The 20,577-nt window shown below is 42.4% G+C and overlaps 1 protein-coding gene across 1 annotated transcript in view; it reads left to right on the forward strand.

Annotated features, from left to right (window-relative positions):
* Positions 1-20,577, forward strand: part of Cdh2 (cadherin 2) — a 226,473-nt gene that overhangs the window by 19,642 nt on the left and 186,254 nt on the right. Inside the window, exon 2 of the mRNA XM_050160672.1 lies at positions 16,601-16,712. Within this exon, the coding sequence (XP_050016629.1) occupies positions 16,601-16,712 (112 nt within the window). The remainder of the gene's footprint in view (positions 1-16,600; positions 16,713-20,577) is intronic.

The raw sequence follows: 20,577 nt of genomic DNA on the forward strand, positions 1-20,577 counted from the left end.
AGTCCCAAGCGGGGCATGTAGGATGATTAATACAATCATCTTAGCAGCCTACAGTGGTAGAAAGCAAAGGAGGCCCCGATCTTGGAAGAGTTATGCCAGGCAGAACTGTTCCCCAGAGCCGGGCTCTGTATTTCAAAGGCCACAGCAGTGAATTTGTGATGCATGGAAGTGGGCTGAGGAGAAGGTTCAGGTTTGAGTTTTCTTTATGGATGTGAGTCTCTCTGAGCTGAGCCTCTGATCTGGACTCCACAATCCTTGAACCAAACAGTGCATAGGTGGAGATGCAGACTCCATGGTATCGAACATACTAGATGAGAAGGAAAAACCAGTGTAAAGTGGGGCCGCTGGGCAATTCAGAACCTTCGGTGAAGGCGGCCAGATATCAAATGCCAGTGTTCTGAAGGAAAACCCGGTATGCATGGGTAAGTCCCCTCCCCCCTCCATGGCCCAATTGCTAATCTTAACCTCCCAGAGGGAATGGCTCCCAGGGGAGTTTCACTTTATAACTAGTGTAACCAAAGGTCCTTTCCCTTTGAATTCCTGGATTGTGACGCTAGTGCTGGCACCAGTCCGGGCTCCGTCTGGTGGTGAACAAGTTACCCAGGGACCAGGGGCTCACAGCTTCCCGCCACAAAGTCACCCGCCACACTATGCCACTCATGCTATTGGTTTGGCCACAACAGGCCACCTGCAAGGGTAGATTTTCCTTTCATTTGAAAAGGCCATTCAGATCATGTGGTTGGCACTGACCCTTGAGCCTTTGGCCAAACCTTTAGAATCCAGGGTGTGCCCTCTGTGCCCCTGAATGTGGAGGGGAATTTGAGGCAAAGGCGGCCAATTCTTTGTAGCGTTCCTTGGGCTGTCATGAATCATTTAAAGTGAGATCCTTGCTAGGACTCTTGAGGTCACTGTCGTTTAAAAATAGCGAATATTGTACTGCTTGCTAGACTTCAGGCAGACAATACTGAAATGATCCCATCTTTGGTCCCTCTGTGGCTCCTCCTTGCTCAGGCTGAGGCTCATGGGAACCTCTGGAAACCCCACACTGTCTCCTATCATTGCCAAAGCCAAATGGTAACAGTCTTTCCCCTAAGTGTGCAGTGCTGGTTAAGGTCACCGCGCATTCTGGTTCCTTTCTGAGTCCCTTGGCCTGGTGCCATCTCCTGAGGTCAGCTGTTATTTCTTCTGTAAGCCCTCCGTCTCTCACAGCCACTTTGATGGACCATGTTGTGGTCACATATCAAGATCAAAACGTCGTGTGGTTTATGAATTAAAGCTTCCTGTGTTGAAAGCCACCTGCTCAAGTACACAACCAGGCGCGGCATAATACAACCTGAAGACCACCACGTTTAAATGTGTGCAGGGCTGGAAAAACGGACCTTTTACAGAAGGCCAGGCTCTTCATGGGTGTTTTATTCCCTAACATTGACTGTTTTGGAGGGGTCGGTGTCCCAGTGTAGTTTACCAAATGCTTGAAGTCTTTGAAGTTGCCCAATAAATAGGACCTCTTCTCCCTGCTGGATCATGAACCGTGTTAAATGGAAGCCTGAGGAAAAGCAGCGGGGCCCATAAGTGTAGAGTCAGAGGGCATGACCCTGACCCCTGGGCATATCTTCCTGCTAGAACTGACTCCCACAATCCCACAACTGCAGACACACTCCTCCCCTACGTCCTGCAGGGGATCTCTGAGCTCCCAGCATGGAAAATGAGATCACTCTGCTTGTTTTCTGAGAGCTGGTGACTCCCAGGCGGGAGGGGTAGCAGGACAGGTTGGGCACCAGCTGCTCAGATTGTTCGTGCATATGCAGCCTTCAGGCGACCTCAGTTTGTCCCTCTCTCCCCTGCAGCATCAGTAGACACAGTGTTTCTTTTCAGGATTCTGAGACACTTCAGGATCACTGTGTACTCCGGTGAGCTTTTATCATGCGGGTAGTGCATACCAGTGTTTGCTTTTGAGAAATTAACCCCAGAAAATTGGATGCTATATATTAATCCATTAAAAATGTTCAACTATGTGTCTATGTAACATAAGTAATAATAATATGAAAAGGTACCTCCATTTTCCAAATTAGAAAAAAAGAAAAAACTCATACCTCTATGGTTTTTTTTTCCCCTGTCACTTTAACGCCTGGCTTAGTGATGAGATGGCTCTGCCTTGTCTGTTTGTGTACACCTACATTTGCGCTGTCATGCATCCTCTGAGGAAAGCCATCTGACTCTTAGGAGAAACTGGGAGTGATAATGACCAGTGAAGTTGTGACGTCACAAAAGCCCTTAGGGTCCTGTGATCCCAGGAAAGGATCTCAGAAGGTCCTCAGTGTCTCCAATCACTCGTCCAGGACCACACTTTGATATTGTCAAGCAGGTCAAACTGACTTGTGGAGTGGGCAGAGCTGATGGCTGAGTTCCAAGAGTTTCTAGAAAAACAGCAAACCATCTCTAGACTCTTTGCACTGAAACCACCAAATGCCAGGCTCACATCCTTTCTGACACCCGTGGGTGGAATCTCACACTGGATTCTTGAGTTGAAAGTGGAGCTGGGCAGCTTAGCTGGACGACATTTCCACCTGCAGACCCTGGCATTCTCCCCTTTGCAGTGTGATAGCGTAGAACTCTGGGCAGGAGGCTGCTTCCAGAGCAGGTAAGAAAGAGCTTTGCACTCTGTGGTTGCTGATGGTCCCCCTTTTCAGCTGCTCCATTTCCCTGGAAGCTGTGCCTTGAAAGTTATTTTCATATAAGAATAATGTTATAGTAATATGTTTATCTTATCAAGAATATAGAATTAGGTAAACCAACACTATTGTCAGCTATTCAAATTAAATAAGAGCTAGGGGGATTGTAAATATGTGTGACCATCTTAAAAAGTGCCGCTGTGGTGCAGGCTTTGTGGATTGTGCAGGAGGAGAAGGGACCCTGGAGGGCAGAAAGAGCAGGGATTAGTAGAGACTGTCATTTCCTTCTCATGGGCATCACCACTGGAGATCACAGAAACCATGGCAGGACTGCGCTAATAATTTTCTCTGTGTGCCTTTTATTCCCCACAAATGTTTGGAAGTAAGTAGAGCTTTGGTTTTGAAAGATGATTTTTTTTAAACTTTTGGGGTAATCTTTTTCTCCTTTTGTTTCCTGGTGAATAGAAGCATGGAAGCAGTTTTCTTGTTGTGTATCTTATACATACTATGTGAGCATTGCATCTTTTGTCGCATGTCCTGTTAGTTCACATATCCTACATGAGCAACATACCTTATTATCAATGCCCCATAATGAAACGTATCATAAGTGAGGGCCATATTTTAGAAACTGTTAGTTATGGGAGTAGGCGTAGTTCTTGGTCTAAGTTGATAAGGGTTTTAAAGGGTTTTATTTAAGGACTTATTAATTTTATTTTAAGTGTATGAATGTTTGGCCTACATGTGTACATATGTACACCATATGCCTCCCCGGTACCCCTGCATGTCAGAAGATGGCATAGGCTCCCTTGAAACTAGAGTTACAGATAGTTGTGAAAGGTCATGTGTGTTCTGGGAATCAAACCCAGGTCTTCGGGAAGAGCACTAAAAGCTCTTAACTGCTGAGCTATTTTCTGCCCCAGCCAGTTAAATTCGTGTTTCAGCATGTGTCACCATTACTTAGTGGATGCTTTGGGGGTTGGGAAATGGTGAAAAGCGATGCCCAAACTCTTTGGTGTTGCTGTGATTAGCATCCCTATGCTAACTGATTAAATTGCAGAGGAAACTTCATCTCAGTTTCCTTGCTGAGAAATACTACTACCAGTACCTACCCCACTACATTGTTTTGTGGCCTTAGTTAAGGTCTCAGGCTTGTAAGACATAATAGCCCACTTCCTGCCCCATGGTAAGCACTGAGTGGATATTGGCCTTCATTGATATTCAGTGTAGTTAGTTGAATGAATTCCCAAGTTGATTATAAATTCAATCCAATGCCAAGTGCTATGCTGTTTGACATTTTAAACATTATATATAAGCATGTTGCTGTCTCTGGTGAGTGTAATGAGTTGATAGGGCAGAATCAATCTAAGCTGGGATTGACCATCTTTTCTGGAATTGCCTTAGGCACTTCTGAAACTCTTAATGGCAGCTTAATTCAACAGCAGCCTGTGCCACCATCTGATGATACGTTGAACTTTTACAGAAGCTGGCTAAATCTATAGGTGCATTGTTGTTACCCATTCTATTAGCTGTGCCGTACGCTTAATGCTAAGCTCCAGCCTGGAGGCCCGTGGAGCCTTTTTCTGGGACTGCACAGATCCACTAGAATAATATCTGAGGTATCATATCTGCATCTTGTCCCAAGCCATGAAAAGCTCAGCTCTTGGCATGGTGACATAGTAAAAGCACATTTTGGTACGGTGAACCCAGACTTTCCTGGATTAAGCTCTTAGAGGGTAATGCTGACTACTGGTTGATAGCTCATTTTCTGTAGGGCTTGCAGCTTCCCGTGCCGATGCCAAAGTTGCTGTTCGATTCCACATTGTCCTTTTGTGATTAAAAGGAAGACATCAGGAGAAGACAGGCAGCAGTAGCAGAGGTTTTCAAAGATGTGTCTTAATAATAAACTGTAGCAATGTAGGACGCGAGGAAATGGGCACAGGAGGCCATGGACAGATGTTCCCCGCACCTGAGCTGCTGGAGAGCACCATGAAGGAAAAGAAAGAATAAATAATCACAAGATTCCTAGGGAGATAACTCAGTCCCTAAGGTTTTGGTATACAAACACGAGGACACGAGTCTGATCTCTGGAACCCACATGAAAGCCTCAGCATGGTAGTGCACACTTGGTACACACTTGTCTTCCCGGTGCTGGGAGGTAGAGACAGGAGGATCCCTGAGCTTGCCGGCCAGCCAGCATAACCTATTATGCAAGCCCTGGTCCCATAGAAGAGACTATCTCAAAAAGCAAGTTGGACAATTGTTATGGAATGTTTGTTTACATAGAAAAGATGTGTCTTTGACAGTGTGCCTTCTGATTGGTTTAAAAAAGAGCTGAATGACCAATATCTAGGTAGGAGGTATAGGTGGGACTTCCAGGTAGAGAGAGAGAGAGAGAGGGAGAGAGGGAGAGAGAGAGGAGAATTCTACTAAATGAGAATTGTGAGTCACTAATTCTCAAGCGTCTAGTGCAGAGGCTNGGGAGGGAGAAAACTCAGGTTTGCAAGAGAGGCCAGGAATCATGGAGAGGAAACAGGAGGTGCAAGACTGAAGAGAGGTAGGGCCACATGATAGAACATAAATTAACATTAATTGGTTAATTTTAGTTATAAGAGCTTGTTAAGTACAAGCCTAAACATTAGGCCAAGCTTTCATAATTAGCAAGAAGTCTCCATGTCATTATTTGTGAGCTAGTGGCCCAAAGAAAAATTCAACTCCAGACAAGGTGCTAAGAACAGCTCTTGAGGTTGGTTGACCTCTGACCTTACACACAAATGCATCAGCACACACGAGAACTTGTGTAACACACACAAAGGGAACCTATGCAAAATGCTGGATGCTTCCTCAAAAATAGAACAGGGCAAAGCAAAAGCACTGACGTTGTTCAGCCACACATTTTAAACCTGGTTCTAGAGAAAGGAAATCCGAAGTGGCATCAGCGGCATTGCTGACACGGGAGTATAAAGAGCGTCAAGCACCCTTGCTTTTGAATAATCATCTTTACAAAGCTCCCAACACCATGGATGAAATCCATGAAATATAAGGAATTTGGCAAATGCATTTGTATTCACATAAATTGGATTAACAAATAACAAAAACTCAGTCATCCAGAATTTGTCTTTTAACAGTTCCATTATTGTATTATGCATCTATCGAATCACCTTAACGCAGCATTCATTAATTGCTTATATTTGCTTGCATAATTTGGAAGCTGCATAATGCAAGTATTACCATAGTCATGACCCCACTCTCCGGTACCTCTCCCCACCTTTTAACCCACGAACCCCACACTGCAAACTATGTTTCCTTTGTCCTTTTTGTGAATTAAATCTTGGTTTTAGTCCCTTTGATTTCTCTACAGTCTTTCTGTCTACTTTTTTATTTTGTTTTGTTGCTGGGGTGGAACCCTCAGCATTGTGCGTATCAAGCCAGTGCTGTACCTACGGAACCTACCCCAGACCATGTAGTTTGCTTTTAAACTGTCTTAAAGTCTCAGTTGACCACCTCTGTTTGCCCATAAGGCTTCCAGTGGAGGGACTGGGTTGCTTTCAGTTGAGTTGTTGTCTAATGGGGGTCACATGGAAATCCCTAAACAAATCTCTAAGGCTGTTCCTAAGACAAGGGTTGCTCTCCAAAAACCAACCACGGGGCACCATTGCTGATGACTGTACCCATATGATTCACTGAAAATGAAGAAGTCAAGCTGCTGCCTACATGTATCCGTCACCCCTACATTTTCTAGTCTTTTCAGTGCAGGAAGCCACTCTGCAGGCTACTAAAAGAGAAACATGAACACTAACCCAGCCACAAAACCTTTGACCTGTAATCTGTCCTGTCTGCAAGATGTTCTGGGAATATGATGGCACAGAGCTTGTGTGAGTAGCTGAACAATGTCCAAGTTGATTTAAGGCCCACTCCACAAGAAGGAGTCCATATCCAACACTGCTTAAGTAATCTAACCGGAGACTAGATAGCCCAGAGACCTAGGGTAACACCAAACACTACTGGTCTAAGAAAATAAATCAATAACTTTATCCCTAATAATATTTTGCCACACTCATAGATAGTGCCTAATGCAGTTGTAGTGGTTTGAATAGGAAGGGCCCCATTGACTCAAGTCTATGACTTGGCTCATTGGGACTGACACTAATAGGAGGTGTGGCCTTGTTGGAGGAAGAGTATCCCTGTTAGGGTGGCCTTTGAGATGTCATATTCTAAAGCTGTGCTTAGTGTGTTATACAGTTGTTTCTGTTGCCTGTAATTCAAGATGTAGAACTCCCAGCCCTTCTCCAGCACAGTGAAGATAATGGACCAAACCTCTGCAATTGTAAGCCACCCCATTATATGTTTTCTTTTATATGAATTGCTATGGTCATCGTGTCTCTTCACAGCAATAGGAACCCTAAAATACCAGTTGTCATCAGAGAGGGTTCCTTGGTAGCAGATGGGAACAGATACAGAGACCCACAGTCAGATATGGAGAGAGAGAGAAAGTTAAAATGGGAGGCCTCTATCAAATCTCTCCCCTCAGAGCTCGGGGAATCCTGAGAACTAATGTAAACCCCAGAAGAAACAGAGTGCACCAGTAAAACGGGTCCCTGGGAATCAACTAAGCGAGCAGCGTATGACGTCACTGAGACTAAAGCAGCAGTGAGGGTCTCTGTGAGTCTACGCCAGGTCCTCTGTGTGTATACGACAGCTGTTAGCTTAATATTTATATGTGGCTCCTGCCTGTGAGAACAAGTGGGCCCCAGACTCATATCTACTCCTGGGAGTCCTTTCATCCTCTTGGGTTGCTGTGCCTGACTTTGATATGATAGTTTTTGCTTTACATATTATATTTTATTTTATCATGTTTGGTTGTTACCTCCTCGAATCCCTTTCTTTTGTCATGAGACAGAAAGGAGGTAGATTCCAAGGGGAAGTAGAGAGGAACTGGGATGTATAGAGGGAGGGTAAACTATAATCAGGATATATTGTTTGTGAAAAAAAATCTATTTTCAAGCAAAGGAAAAAGTAAAATATTTCTCAATTTATAGACATTTTATAGAACATATTTCATACAACAAAGAGACCAAGTCTTCACAGCACAAAAAATAGTAACAACATAACATTAGTTAACGTTGGCTTTGTAATATGCAATTATCTTTAATCAGTTTGTTGTTTTCTACTACGCTCTTATAAAGGGCAAAAGTTTAACTATTATTATTTCTATTGCAGAGGAGGAAGCAGAATCATAGATGACCCTATATAGCTGAACCACACTGGGAAATTGGAGGGTAGGGCTGAATTTCAGCCTTTGCAGGTTTGATACAGCCCTTCAGTCCACGCTAGGCACGTGACTGCTCTTCACTCTGTACAGGGCAGAGCAGGGGATCACCTGTGCTTTCAGGAAGTGTCAGCTCACCCTCATGTGGTGACCTGCACGGTTTCCCGAATGGATTAGAATCACAGCAACCTGGTGGGCCGAGAAGGAAAATCATCGCAAAGTATCCAGTTGATAAGGACTTATGATAACACACACTAGCTGTCTTCTTAGTTGGAGAGAAAATGTAGAGATCCTTCACGGTATTGGCTTGCGTTCAGGTGTGAAACTTTGAGGCAGTCGTGATAAATGATTGAGAATAAGACAGAGATGAGGTGACTGGAGAGTCAGTTCGCCGTGTCTGCACAGAATATTTAAAAGCTTAGACTCAAGAGTGACGTGGGCAAAATTAGAAAGCAGGTCCAGTGACCCCACGGAGAGTAAAAACTGATCAGAACAGAAACTGGAAGCAGATTCGCGCTTTAAAGCTCATGGTATGGAGACAGGGGAGAAATTTAACAAGGTCGAAAAGCCACTGTGCTGCGAGTTCAGGATCAGACGGGAGAGACTGATGGTAGCAGGCCAGCCGAGGTCCTCCACGCCTCTTACACTCCCGCCATTACAGACGAGGAGGGCGCTCTTCAGCCCAGGAAGAGTAGAGCTAAGACTTGTAAGAGGAAATTGAAACTCTAGATGGTGAGCTGATTGTGCGAGAGCTCAGAGCGGCACTCAGTGAGCTCAGATCCTCTGACCAGCGTGGATTTGAGGACTGGGCAGCTGCTTGTCACTTTTGAGCACTGGTGCAGAAGAGAGTCATTACAGGGCGGGGACGAAATGATGTCTCCGTTAATAGCAAAACTACAGAACCAAGTAGGTGCCATTTTCAAACCAAATAATAGAGACGCTGGTATTTTGCCCCCCTCAGAAGACACCTGAGGAGAATCAGGTGAAGCAATAGTGTTCTACAAAACTTAGTCTGTTCTTGGAAGGGCAGCAATAGTATATTGCTGGAATAATTGACTCTTAATCTGGTGTTGCAGTCAATCAAGGCTGTTTGTACCTTAAGGGGGAATTCGTAATTATAGGCTATTCTTGCGGAAGGGTTTTCAGGCTAGGCATTGTGATATATGTCTTTAGTCCCAGAATTTGGGAGGCAGCTTCAGTCAGTGAGTGCTAGGCCAACCTGGTCTAATAGTAAGTTCAAGGCCAGTTGTGATTATATAGTGAGAACCTGTCTCAAAACAAAACAAAGATTCCTTTTTACAATTATGTTTTAAGGAAGAGAAATGAGGCTTCTGGTGATTTGAATAAAAAAATGTCCCTAATAAGCTCATATATTTCAATATTTGGCCACCAGAGAATGGAACTGTGCAAGGATTATAAGGATTAGGAGGTGTGATGAAAGTGTGTCACTGGCTGGGGTTAGCTTTGAAGTTTCCAAAGCCCATGCCAGGCCCAGGCGTGTTCTCTCTCTCTCTCTCTCTCTCTCTCTCTCTCTCTCTCTCTCTCCCTCCCTCCCTCCCTCCCTCCCTCCCTCCCCCCCCCTCTCTCTCTCTGCCTGTGGATCAGGATGTAGCTCTTAGCTCCTTCTCCAACATCAAGTCTGCTGCCATGCTCCCCACCATGATGATAATGGACTGAACCTCTGAAACCGTAAGCCAGTCCCAGTTAAATGCTTTTGTTTGTAAGAGTTCTCATTGTCGTGGTGTCTCTGCACAGCAACAGAATGGTGCTGGGAATAAATTACTGTGAGCAGAGGACTGGAGGAAGAGTTAAATGAATAAAAAATTTTGCTTTAAAAAGATGAGGACCTGAATTCAAATTCCCAGTGCCCATGTGAAAAATCTGGTATGGCTGCCCTCGTGTGTATAACCCTAAAACCGCTGGGTCCAGAAACAGGAGGATGAATGGGACTCCTTGGCTGCCAGTCCCGATCCAGGTTCATTGAGAGACCATGTTTCAAACAAGTAAGGAGAGTGATATAGTACAAGACACTCAGTGTCTTTCCGTGTCTTTCAGAAGCATTAGCATAGTACATGCATGTACAAGTGTGCACAGACACACACACACACACACAATTTTAAAAGAAATATAAATAAGACCATAAAATAATTGTTTCTTTATTCCCCTTTCTTGTTGCTAAGTTATTAATCCTGAAGACCAGAACCAAAAGATAGTGAGTTGCCAGATGATTCTGGAACCAGCCACTTGTTCAATGCCCACTCACATTCTTTGAGGTTCTGTGGTACGGAGTCTTGGGTTACAAGAATTTGTACTTAGTTAGACAAAGGTGCCAGATGGTGTGCCAAGCTGAACCAGCTTGGGAACTGCTGGGCCGTGTAAGGGATAAAGCATGAGTCAGAGGCCTGGTAGAGTTAATACCACTCTGCTCTGACTAACAGCTAATCCTCACCCCTGCCCTGTGAGTGGGTACTGTCTTTAGGACTCTCATTCTTCATGTGGGGAACGAGGATATTTTGGGGGTTTGCATGCTCTAGCAATTGGTGGGGTCACGAAGTCAGGCAGTCTGGTGTACTGAAATTCCGTGCTTCAGACATTCAGTGTTCACGCATACATGAATCAGCAAGGCAGAACGGTACCTGGACATCTGGCATGGTCTGTCTCCAGCACCTAAGTAGAATCTTCATCGAGATGTTGGAGATTCTCCTGATCATTTCTTGATGTATAAACCTGGGGGTGTGTAGAAACCAGCTGGAATGATTAATTCCTTGAGATCTAAATCTGGAGTGTTAAGTGGAAAAACAAACTGCTCCTGGTGGTCCAGAATCAGCCTCAGAGATACTAGGAAAAGAAGGAGGGCTTTACGTTGGTGTGGTGGGCTACAAGCTCAGCACAAATCACTGGGGGTTTTGTTCTCCTGTATCTTTTCCTGGGGCTGTTCTTTTCCACTTCCTCCTGGCAAATTTTTAATCATTTTTCAAGTCAAGGCCTAAATGTCACTTGAGCTATGGAGTCCTTTTCGGCTTCCATGGGTAGATTTATCATCCCATTTTGTCTGAGTCTTTAGCCCTTTCTCCCTGACATTATAATTTTGTGATTGTCTTTCCAGTTTGTGGCGCCATGTTCAAAGGCAATCAGCTGGAAACAGGAGTAAAGTCATCTCTCCGTCCCCTGAGGGCCCTGCTCTCACTAAGCCCTGTTGATTTTAATTTGCTGCACGTTTATAAAATTCGCCCGTTCTCGATGCCCAGGCCTAATTTAAGTCTGTTTGCTAAGGTGTTTCCCTACCTACCCCCATTTCCCAGGAAGCAATTTGGAAAATTCTCTATCAAATAGTTTGCTGGTGGACTCCTGGTCCCCAACACCCTTTCCCTTGGCCCAACTGGTAAGATAACCCCAGGCTCCCAGCCTTCTATGTTTTGACCCTGTGTAACTCTGCAGCTTCAACTCTTGACTTCCTGCCCCACTGCATGGGCTGCAGGACAGGGAGCTCATTGTCATTCCCTAGGCATGTGCAGTTCCTTGCTGTCTCATTTCAGCTCAGACAGTGAGCTCCTGCTGTAGCCTCCCTGCCAGGCTCTGCTGCTTTACTACTACAGGTCTCTTTTGGGGAGACTGCAGGGCCCCAGGAGCCTCCTATTCCCAGGGGCCCAGCACTTCTTCACTTCCTCCTTGAAGCTTTGTGCTCCTAAGCCTGCGTCTCATTCTGTTTCCAGTATCAACTGAACACTCAGAACAAGCTTTCCAAAGGGTCTAATTGATTTTTTTGTAATTGGAAGAGCAGCAGAGTTAGAATTCTGCCTCTTCCGGTGTGTGGAAGTGTGGGCTTGGGTATTGCACTTCCTGTGAGAACTCATTTGCTCATCTGTAAAATGTTGATATTCTTTCCACCCCAGAGAGGTTTATGGAGAGTCAAGTGAGATACCAAGGCCTTCTAAAACTTAACAGTACCCCAAGGATCTATAGCTGATAGTTCTGTGTTTTTTTATGGTCAAGAATGATTCTCCATGTGCTTATGCCGAAAATCGACGTCTTGTGTCCACAGGTAGGTTTCATTGGAATTAATGTCATGTTGTTTATTCATTTGCCAAATGTCTAGCTGCTTTTGAGTCTGAGCAGCAAAGTGGATGACTTGCAGCAGATCCTGCAGAGCCTAAATGCCTGCTGTTCGACCTGTATAGAGAAAAGCCTGCTCGCACAGACACCACTCACGCATGTGCAGTTCACAAGAATGTGTGCAGTTCACAGCCCCTGTCAGGCATGCACAAAAAGCTGGAGCGAGAATTCCTTTCCCTGCATCCAATTTCCAGCATCTCATCTTGGACCTGGTAGAGTGGTCACTTAGGGATGGGATGAGGAAGGTGTCCCAACAAGATTTTATGAGATCATGGGCTTCACGCATGGCAATGTGAAGGGTACGGAGACACTCCATTCTCGTGGTTTACCATGTAACATAAAACTCTGGTGGGTTGTATATTTTTGTTTGTTTGGTATTTGGTTAAATACTCCTTTATGAATCCTGTCTTGGTTGTGACACTGTGTTTGGCAGCATCCTTAGTCTTTCCCCCTCTAGAAACCAGCATCCCCTCCAAACTGTGACAACCAAAAATAGGTGATGAGACGTTATTGAATGTTCAATGAGATAAAAACACGAATGTCAGACATTCCATCTTTAAATGTGGGTCATGGGTTATATCAGAGAACCTCCCACATGCTCCCGTTGGTAATGCAAGAGACTTCAGAAGTAGATTCGCCTTGCCAGGGCAGTTCCTGTGTGCCAACAAGTTAGTCCCTACAAGTCTCAAAGCTGTTCACAGCCAGCCCGAGACTGAGAGAATATAGTTAAACTGGAGATTTACTGACATAGAACTTGACCCAGTCTGAGCTTGGGAGAATGCAGTTAAACAGGAAATTTACTAACCTAGAACTTGACCCAGCCTGAGCCTAAGAGAATGTAGTTAAATGGGATTTACTAACACAGAACTTGAAATAAAAAAGGCAAAATTTCTCTAGGAGATTATATTTACTTGAATTTTGCCTGTTTGTTTAACATGTTATGATAGTTTGAATAGGTAAAGAATTATAGAACACGAACACTTATTTATATATATAGTTATATATTGTATATAATTTTTGAAACAGGAATTTATATAGCCCACGCTGACCTTGAACTTGCTGTGTAGTTGAGAAGATATTTAACTCCTCATCTTCCTGCCTCTGCCTCCTCCCAAGTTCTGAAATTATGGTCATGCACCACCATGTCCAACTGACATAGATATATTAATAGGAATATTAACTTGTATTAGTAGCACCATGCTTTTCTTGGATCCAGTTTTGTCTTAGGGAAGAATAATTAATTAGTTGCTTGAAGCGGACATAAAAAACTCAGTAATGCAGGGCTCCCACAGGTGTTTATTGTGAGCAGCCAGGGTTATTGAAAGATGCCCTTTATTCTAGCCTGTCAGGCACCCTTCATAGCCGAGGAAGGTGTACAGAGAGAGACTAGGTAAAGTGTATCAGAGTGAAATTCTTATTTTGATGGAAAGGAGACTAACCATCCGAAGGCAACATCCACTTATTCATGATGGTCTTGAAGTATCTTTGTGATCTCCTCCCTATAAGTTTCGATCAAGGCATTATTGGTGCCAGTTCTTCTGCTTAATTAAACACATTAACCTTGGAGCTGAAGCAAGTCACCCATTTGTTCGTAGTCTGTAGATTTCACCGATCATGGAGAGCCTCTCGGTGCAGCTGTACACTGACCCTCCCAGTGTCCAGACTGAAGAAGACTGCTCTTTCCTCTATGTCTTCCACAGTTTGTTTCTGTCTGCATCCTCCCAGCTCGGTCCTGACAGCTTCACCATGTTTGAAAGCTTGTGCTGGGGATGAAGAAGTCAGTCCCTAACATGGCAGTGGGACACAGGTTACTAGCACATCTGTCATACTGGGGAGTTCCCTTTATTCGTTTTGATAAACTAAAAGTTAAAGCCTTGTTTTCACCAAGTGCCTTCCCGTATCAGGGTGCTTGTAACTTGGATCTCCAGGAAGCTAACATTGTAATACCTTCCTGTGTCTCATACTCCACATCTATGGGAGATCTCTCTTCTTGCCCCTTAATTAGTTCAGAATTATGTATCTTTTATTATGAAATTGGTAGCAGGTGGAAATATTGGAAATAATTCAGTGTATACCCACATGTCTCTACCTGTTTTCACATCTTACTTTGCTGATTCACCTGCTTTACAAAAGAAATGAGTTACTATGGATCTATACATATATATATATCCATATATATTACACACACACACATATATATATATGTATATATATATATATGTGAATATATGAAGCCACCTGGAAAAAACCATCCCTGATGCATGCCCTCCCTGGGGGTGGCTGCTATCACAGCCTTGTCCCTTTCAAAATCCTTCTTCTATTTACTTGTATGTGTCCATAGCATTGACTTTTGTAGCATTGACATTGTGATTAACTTTTGTAAAAATGGAACTTTTATAAAAATGGAACAGTAACCACATCTTTTGTTTGTTTGTTGTTTGTTTATTTAAAGAGTCACTTATACTTTCAGGTGCTTAGTCTTCAGCTTTTATCTAGAATACCACATAAATGTGTTTTTTGACTTACTCAAATTAACGCTCATCCTGAACTTGAATTGTAATTAAAATTCTCTTGCCACGTTGTATATTACTTTAAGGTCCTAACTATTTTTGCATGTGCTTGACAAGTTGCCTATGGGACTACGCGTAGACCAGTTCCTCAGTTTTAATGTTGCTGGATATTTCTCTTTTTTGATTTTGGAAAACGCATTGTTCCATTTCCCTGTTGGTGGACATGAAAGGCCTACATGGATCCCGAGACATGAGCCATGCTTCCATGAGCATCTCTCCGTACATTTACTAGGGCGCCCAGGAGCAAGCATCTCTGAGAACAGATTACAGTGTAGGAGGTAGCCATACTTATCCTCAGCAGACTTTGCCAAAATGTAGGCCCATTTGTATACTCATCTCGGGTAAAGATTTTGGTTCTTTTGTGTCCCTGGTTGCATACCTTCTTTTCTCACGTATAATCGACTTGAAACCTGTCATGAATTGGTTCACTTTGGTCTGTATCACTAAAATACATAACAGAAACAGCTAGGTGGAAGCAGTAGCATGTAGGTTCCTGCTTTCCATAGCCTGGGGCAGGGTGTAATGTGAGTGTCATCTGTGGCTGAAGCTGGACTTCACAGCTGAAAGGAAGCAGAGAGAGGGGAAGGCCTATCTGCTCCTCCCCTTTACTTTTGGAGGGACCCTAGCTCATGGAATGGTACGGCCTACACTCAGCATGGTTCTTCCCACTCAGCTGATCCCCTTTAAATGTCCTCACAGATTCACCCCAAAGTGTGCAGCCGTCCCTTAGCTTATGTTACATTTCTGTCAGGATGACACTCAGAATCTACCCCCCTAAGGATAAACTACAATCTCGCTTGTGCTTCCTGATAATATTTTGAGATTAAACACTGCACAATATTTGATACTCTTTAAGTTTTTTTTTTCTTCCTTAGACATGAAAAGAGCAGATTAGCTATTAGATGAGTGGCTGTTTGTAATGTCATTATTTCTAAACTTTATATGTGTAATTCAGGGATTCCTTTCATTAAGAAGCAGCATTTTGTTGCTTCATCTATATCTCACCTGTTCTGGGTTCTGTCATTTTGGGTGTAGGGATGAGGGGGGGGCAATGACGATTTCTTTCTGATTTGTTCTGTCATGGAAGCCTGTTCCTAACATTCTGGTTACTGAAAATCCTCCCTTTCATGTACTTTATATATCCTTTCTCCCTTTGTGCTTGAACTTTCCTTAGTGTAGGTCAGAGCTTCCTGTAGTTAATAGAGAATACTTAAAGGCATAAACATCCTGAGATTGGACCAGTGAAGCCAGAAGTGCAGTGCAAATGCTGATGGTTAATTCAGCAGCCCTTGGTGTGACAGAGTTTTCAGCATCCTGTGAGTAACTGAATATATTGATAGAGAGGAAGATGCAGAAAGACTCCTAGCTACTTAATTGAATCCATCTTTTTTAAAATAGTTTTTTTAAATAAAAACCACGTCCTTTGAATTAAAAGATATATATATGTATATATACACATATATGATTGGTTTGACTTAGCATGTACTGTTTATTCTACAGTAAGTTTATCATAACTTTTCCATCAACAAAGCATGTTGAAATAAACTTCATGAAGAACTAGATGAGAATATAATATAATATAAAACTGTGTATACACTTGAATGTATACTTTTTCCATGAGTCCCCTCGTTACTATGGGTGATGTGTGGCCCCAGGGACTATTTGGCTGACTCCTACTCCCATGCCTGCTTGGCGCTTTTCATTCACAATGACCATTTTAATGGAAATGGCCAGTCCTTAGAAAAACCTGGAATGTGTATTATGCAGATTTTTTCAGGACTAGACAAGTGGGATTTGTTTCTTCAACTCCAATTATCAAAAGGATTAACCCTTTGCCCTCTACATTCTGATCGTAACCCTTCAGAAACAGAGGTTGTTTGTACAAGAGAGTTGGGAAAAACGGGGCTGGATGCCAAGTAGACTGTTTCTCCGCTGAAGGAGGCAGCAATCATGGCCTGCATTTTTCTCTTGTGTTCCAGGCGTCTGTGGAGGCTTCTGGTGAAATCGCATTATGCAAGACTGGATTTCCTGAAGATGTGTACAGTGCAGTCTTACCGAAGGATGTGCATGAAGGACAGCCTCTTCTCAATGGTAGTGTATTTAAAGTTCTTGTCTGTCCAGTGTCCAGTGTGCTCTTCAGAACCCCTCGGACTCACATCCGGGCTTAACACGTGTGGCCGTTGCAGTCTCCATAGTGAGACTATAGGGACTTTACTGCATGGATTTCCTATGTGCATTGTTGGAAGGCTCCTGGCCTTGTGAAATGCTCAAGTTTCTTCCTTGTTCAATTTGTACTAAGGAACGTCACACAACTGCTTTTCCTGCATATATTTTACTTAGTCTGAAGAATGAAACTCATCAGACATCTGATTCTAAGGGTCAAAAATTATTTTCTTGATTTTCAGAAAAGGACTCATTAATATTAACTCAGACTAAAACATGCTCAATTTTAATATCTGGTAAAATTATAGTAAACAAATTTAACACGTAGACTCTCGGGTGTGAACATGAAATCTGTGTTTTTGTTATGATACTGCTTGTAGAAATTATTTGAAACTTGTCTGTGTGGAACATATGTGAATATGAAGTATAGACTCATTTTCCATATGCCAACAAAGCTAGATCAAAATCAGAATATAACCTATTTAAAGCAAAATTTAAAACCCCTTCCTTTAATTCCAGTGGGAAACAAAATTTTGATTGGTAGCCTTGTAGTATCGTCATGAACTCATTTATCATTATGCAGTATGTTATTGGAATATAAAAGCAAGAATTGATCAGTCAGTCATATTTAAATTTCAGTTCCCTACAAATCTTGCACATCTCTGAGGCTGTGTGAGAGAGCTGCATTTAGAAAATCTGTTAACCTCCACTAATTAATTTGCACTGCGCTCTACCACATAGCCTTAATTGAAGTGTCTCCATAGCACCGACAAACCCTAGTCCTCCAACACCTAAGAATACTGGAGGCAGAGGACTTTGAAATGTAAATGACCTCTTCGCTAGGGAAGCTCTTTGGTACAACTTGCATTTTATTTTCATTTCTATTGAAATTATGATGTGCTTCCACCTATGTGGTCTTTCTGAAGCTGATTTCCAGTTTCAAGCATCCTCCTGCCCCTGCCTCATTATGCGCACGCTCTTTTAATGAGTGTTTGTCGGAGTTAGTCTATATCAACACAGAATCATTATCTTCTCTGGTGGGTAATGGCTAGCTTGATGATGGCTTAGTTCAAATCACAGTGCATCAACTCTATCTCGAGAACCTGGGAGACCTGCAAACTTTCCATAGTCTGTGTATCTGTAAATGACTGTATAGTAACCTAGAGCCTGCAGAGTGTGGAAGTATTCGATAAGTGTGTGAAAATATACTGACATAATTCTAAGAAATAGTTCAGCCAGGCAGAAAAAACTTCAGATAATTGGTTGCATCTTTATTATATTTTTGTAATTCATTTTTTAAAATAACCAATACCTTTTTCTGATTTAATTTGTTGATTACAAATAAGCACATAATCTGTCACCAGAAACCATTGACTTAAGATGAGTTACTTGGACATTTTGAATAGTTTTAAAAATGATAGCTTATTTTCTAGTTTTCAGTAATGCTGGTAACAAAAGAAATGGGGCTTAGCTTTTTGCTCGTATCTTTTTAATATAGCTTATACTTGTGATTTCTCTTGAAGTTGTAATTGTGAAAGATTTAAAATATTTTTGGCTTTGCTCTCCAGCCAGCCATCTTGAAGAAGAATAAATGATAGCATGTAGTTTTGCACATGACATACTATTACCGGTTTTCTTTATCCTTCTGAGACTGTGCTAAAGGACAAACCAGCACATGAAAGCTCAAGACATGCTGTTTAAAACGCCCCCTAGAGGAAATAAGTAACTTTGGAAAAGAAGAAAATTCACTCAAACTTCTGAGGAGCAATAGTTTCAGTGTCTCCAGATAATGTTCCTGTCAGAAGCCCAACTTTTAATGATCACAAGCTTTTATCTTTTATATATATTTTATATATCTTTGGAGTGTCTAATAAAATAATAATTCGAAGACATGCCATTCATGGAAGCACAATGCCATGCCATAATTAGGGATGAGTTTGGATATGCGGTCGGTTGTTCATTTCACCTTATACAAACTGCATTGCCAAGCCATTGAGGGGGTTTCTTCTGGTGTATGCTAGTGGCCTGTAGGGTTTAAGGAAATAATTGTACATGTCAGTCTTTGGCTCTTTCCCAAGCCATTGACTGCTTGGAGAGTCCTACCATATGAAGGTTAATGTTCGATTTACCATCACTGAAGTTCATCATGTTTTCTCATTTTTGCTGTTTTTCCCTCTGTTGCAAAACATTCCTTTCTCAATCCTGCAACAGTTATAATCAGTTTTCATATCCTAGCCAATCATTTTAATTCGGTATTTCACTCTATTTTAAAGGTAAAATATAAATCTTGCTATTTCCTTTAATTTCCTATTGATACCATTTTTAACTAGGACAGGGACTTGCCTGATGCATGGCATACCAAGCCTTGTGAAAGAGTTGAAATTTTTGGTGTGTAGGACCATGGTTGCTAATCACTTTTTGACAGTTGAGTGGGAATCTTCATGAATGTATTTAGAAAATATTAAGCTCTCATTAAAGATGTAAGATGACATTAGAAAGTCATAGAGGAGCATCGCACGTGGCCTGGACAGTCCTTAGAGAACAGCCTGTCCCCAACTTCCCTTTCATTTTTCTCCATTTATCACGAATTTCATGAGATGACACACCCTAAGAACTAGTTAGGCCCTCTAGTATCTCTTGCAGATTTCGTGGTCTTATTTTTGTAAAATCATTAAGAGTGAGGTACTTATGTGCAGGGTTTGGACATATAACCTCTCACGTTATATTATGTGAGTACTCTGACTCACTGAAGAGAGTCCATTATTTCTAAAATGGTTATATGGGCCTCAGCTCTGTTTGTTAGCAAAACCAGATTTTTCGTAGTCGTGTGTCTATTTTTGAACATACAGGTTGTTTCCAATTTTCTTCTCTAGTGTATAGTGCTGCTATGAAAATTCGTGAGAAAGTTGCTATTTCTTTAGGGACATCTTCTGGAATTTGTTCAAAAGCAGAATTTCTAGGTCAAAGGAAAAATAGAGTTTGACAGGTGGATGTTTGTTGTTGATTTGTGTTTGGTAAAAATTTTCTTTTTTTCAACGTGTGTGTGTGTGTGGTATGTGCCTTCCCATTATGTGTGTATGGGCCAGAGGATAACTTCATGTGTTGGTCTTTGCTTCTACCCCACTTGAGTTTGTGTTTCTGTTGTTACTGCTCGTGAGTCGGGCTAGCTGCCCTGCTAGAGTGCCCAGGGACTCTGCTCACCTTCCTCCTCTTCCTCCTCCTTCTGTCTCTCTGCAGAAACACTGGGGATACAAAACCTGCTGCTGCTGTGGCTCTTTGCTGAAATCCTAACTCAGTTCCTCACCCTTGTATGTCAAGCACTTTGCCCACTGAACTATGTCTTCAGCCCTGTAAAAAAGTTCTTTGTAAGATAAAAAGTTCTCAGTCAGTCTCTCTCTCTCTCTCTCTCTCTCTCTCTCTCTCTCTCTCTCTCTCTCTCTCTCTTTAAGCTTATACATATGTTACTTCATTTTCAGATCTTCATCACCGTGTAATTTTGTAATTTTTTTTTAGATTTGTTCTTTCTGGTGAAAAGCAGTTTTTCATCCTATGAGATATATGTTTGCCTTCATGAATTAGGATCAGATCTGTCATGTTTAGGCAGTCATTTTTACCTTACATTTTCCTATTCCAGTTTCAAAGCACTTATTACCAACTCTCTCATTTTCCAGACAAGCAAATTAGAGCTCCGGGAGATTACAGGCTTGCCCGTGATTACATAGCTCCTTAGTTTGCCGGCTACAGACCTGGAATTAGAACTCAGTGCTATTTTTTTCCATAACCCAGTTCTGAT

Source organism: Alexandromys fortis, unplaced genomic scaffold (genome assembly GCF_014885135.2).
Source record: "Alexandromys fortis isolate MF-2015 unplaced genomic scaffold, M_Fortis_MF-2015_v1.1 scaffold_104, whole genome shotgun sequence".
NCBI lineage: Eukaryota > Metazoa > Chordata > Mammalia > Rodentia > Cricetidae > Alexandromys > Alexandromys fortis.